The sequence below is a fragment of the Rhizophagus irregularis genome, chromosome 2 (assembly GCF_026210795.1).
Source record: "Rhizophagus irregularis chromosome 2, complete sequence".
Lineage (NCBI taxonomy): Eukaryota > Fungi > Glomeromycota > Glomeromycetes > Glomerales > Glomeraceae > Rhizophagus > Rhizophagus irregularis.
Genome location: NC_089430.1, coordinates 3,900,958 through 3,902,986, shown reverse-complemented (window position 1 = coordinate 3,902,986; position 2,029 = coordinate 3,900,958). Strand labels below are relative to the sequence as shown.

General features: G+C 28.1%; 1 protein-coding gene across 1 annotated transcript; it reads left to right on the top strand.

Moving 5' to 3' along the window:
- Nucleotides 1-808: 808 nt before the first annotated feature.
- On the top strand, nt 809-1,294 carry OCT59_012216 (uncharacterized protein; the record flags this gene model as incomplete). The annotated part of the gene is made up of 2 exons (XM_066134318.1): nt 809-939; nt 1,111-1,294. 2 exons carry the CDS (start codon nt 809-811, stop codon nt 1,292-1,294), a joined length of 315 nt encoding a protein of 104 aa, XP_065989594.1.
- Between the last annotated feature and the right edge of the window lie 735 nt (nt 1,295-2,029).

Genomic DNA, 2,029 nt, shown 5'->3' with positions numbered 1-2,029 from the left:
GTACGAGGACCAAAATAAAACTCCTCCAAAACAGACTAACGTGCCAAAAATACACGCACACACACTTTTCTCTTCATAACGGTTTTTTTCGCGCACGCAACGAATAGTACCTAAAAACTTTATGATAAATGGGGAGCTTCATGTTCTAAAAAAAATATAAAAAAGCGTCCAGTTTTTTATGCCTTGTCTTTATTTCACTTTCATTTTGCAACAGCTTTGTATTTGCTGCGCTGCATAAACTAAAGAATAACTGTGGGTGGTCTGTGTGTTTCGCTTTGAACACCACCTCTGTTAACCTGTCGATAAGAAAAAATCTACAAAAATTTAAGAAAGATATTATCAGTTGAAACGATTTTAACGTAGAAACACACAACTACACACGAACGTTTATAAATTTTTTAAAAAACACTGAAACGTTTTAATAAAACCACACACACTTTTTAAACTTTTTTTTCACACACACCTCTTTAAAAAATTTTCTCCTTTATCAACCTTATAAAAAGTTATTTTATATTTAAAAACTCTGTCTCATTCTTTATTAACCTTTTAAAATTTTATTGATCAATTTATTAAATAGTTACTTTATTATTATTATTATTATTATTATTTCTTGACTTTCAAAGAAAAGAAAGAAATCTTATTTTCTTTTTCTTTTTTTTCTTTTTTTTTGGCGAGACAAGAAATTTACGATTTTGATTTAACGAACTTAAAAGTTATATCATAAGGTTAACTTGTCATGACAACAACGGCCGAACGTATTCGAAACCCTTTGAATAATCATCATATGATGCCTTCACAATCAAACGATATGCTCAGTTACGAAGTTTATAATAATGATAATTCGCACGTTACGTGTTCTGAAGGAGAACCGTTATTTCAAGAAGAGACTGGAAAGTATGATCTAGATACCGTATCCGTTTTTGTCGCAAAATTATATCAGTAAGTTATTATATATGAATATATATATATATATATATTTTTTATAATTATTTTATTTATTATATTCATACTTATTTAGAAAATCATAAAATCATTGTGACTAAAAGTGTTGTATATTTGATTTTGTAAATTTTTAAAAACTTACTTTAATTATTGATCTTTAAAAATTAGACTTCTCGATTGTGATGATTATAAAGAATATCTTACGTGGAACGAAACAGGAGACGTGTTTGTAATTTGTAATATGGACGAATTCGCTCAAAACGTTTTACCGAAATATTTTAAACATTGTAAATTCACTTCATTCGTCCGACAGCTTAATGTAATTATATATATATTATTATTTTTTTTTTAATAATATATTATTGTACTATTAAATTTTTATTTATTTACACATGATAATTAATTATTATTCTTTTTTTTTTTTTCTTTCTTTTTTTTTAGATTTATGGATTTTATCGAGTTTCGGATGCTCGAAAATCAAAACACGTACGTAGTAAGCACGCTTGCGTATTTTCCCATTCTCAATTCAGACGTGGCCGACAAGATCTATTACCAAATATTCGTCGTAAAGTATCAAAGACAGTAAGACGAAAGCCAAGAAACACAGATTCTTCATTATCACAAAGTCATGTTGGTGATGGACCTTCATCTTCGCAGTCCATTTATGGTTCTAGTTCATTAATTAAAACCGGAAATATAAACAAAGATTTAAATCGACCGAGCAATTCGCTAAATGTCTATCAAGATTCAAAGGACTTTTTACTTACTTCTGATAGATCTGATAATGATGCTATTATGCGTGAAAGAATTGCTGATTTAACGGCAACGACAGAGAATTTACGAAAGGATTTAAAACAAATTAGTAGCATTGTAAATGACAATTTACTTCCGGAAGTTAGAAGCTTAGCTGAAGGCTTGCACAAGCATCAAGAACATTTATTAGCTTTAACACAATTAGTTACATGTGCTTTTCCGGATGGTAAAAATTAATATTTTTATATATATATATGTATATATTTATTTTTTTTTTTGTAATATTTTTTTTTAATTTTTGTTCTCTCTCCTTCTCCCTCTCTCTCTTTTATTT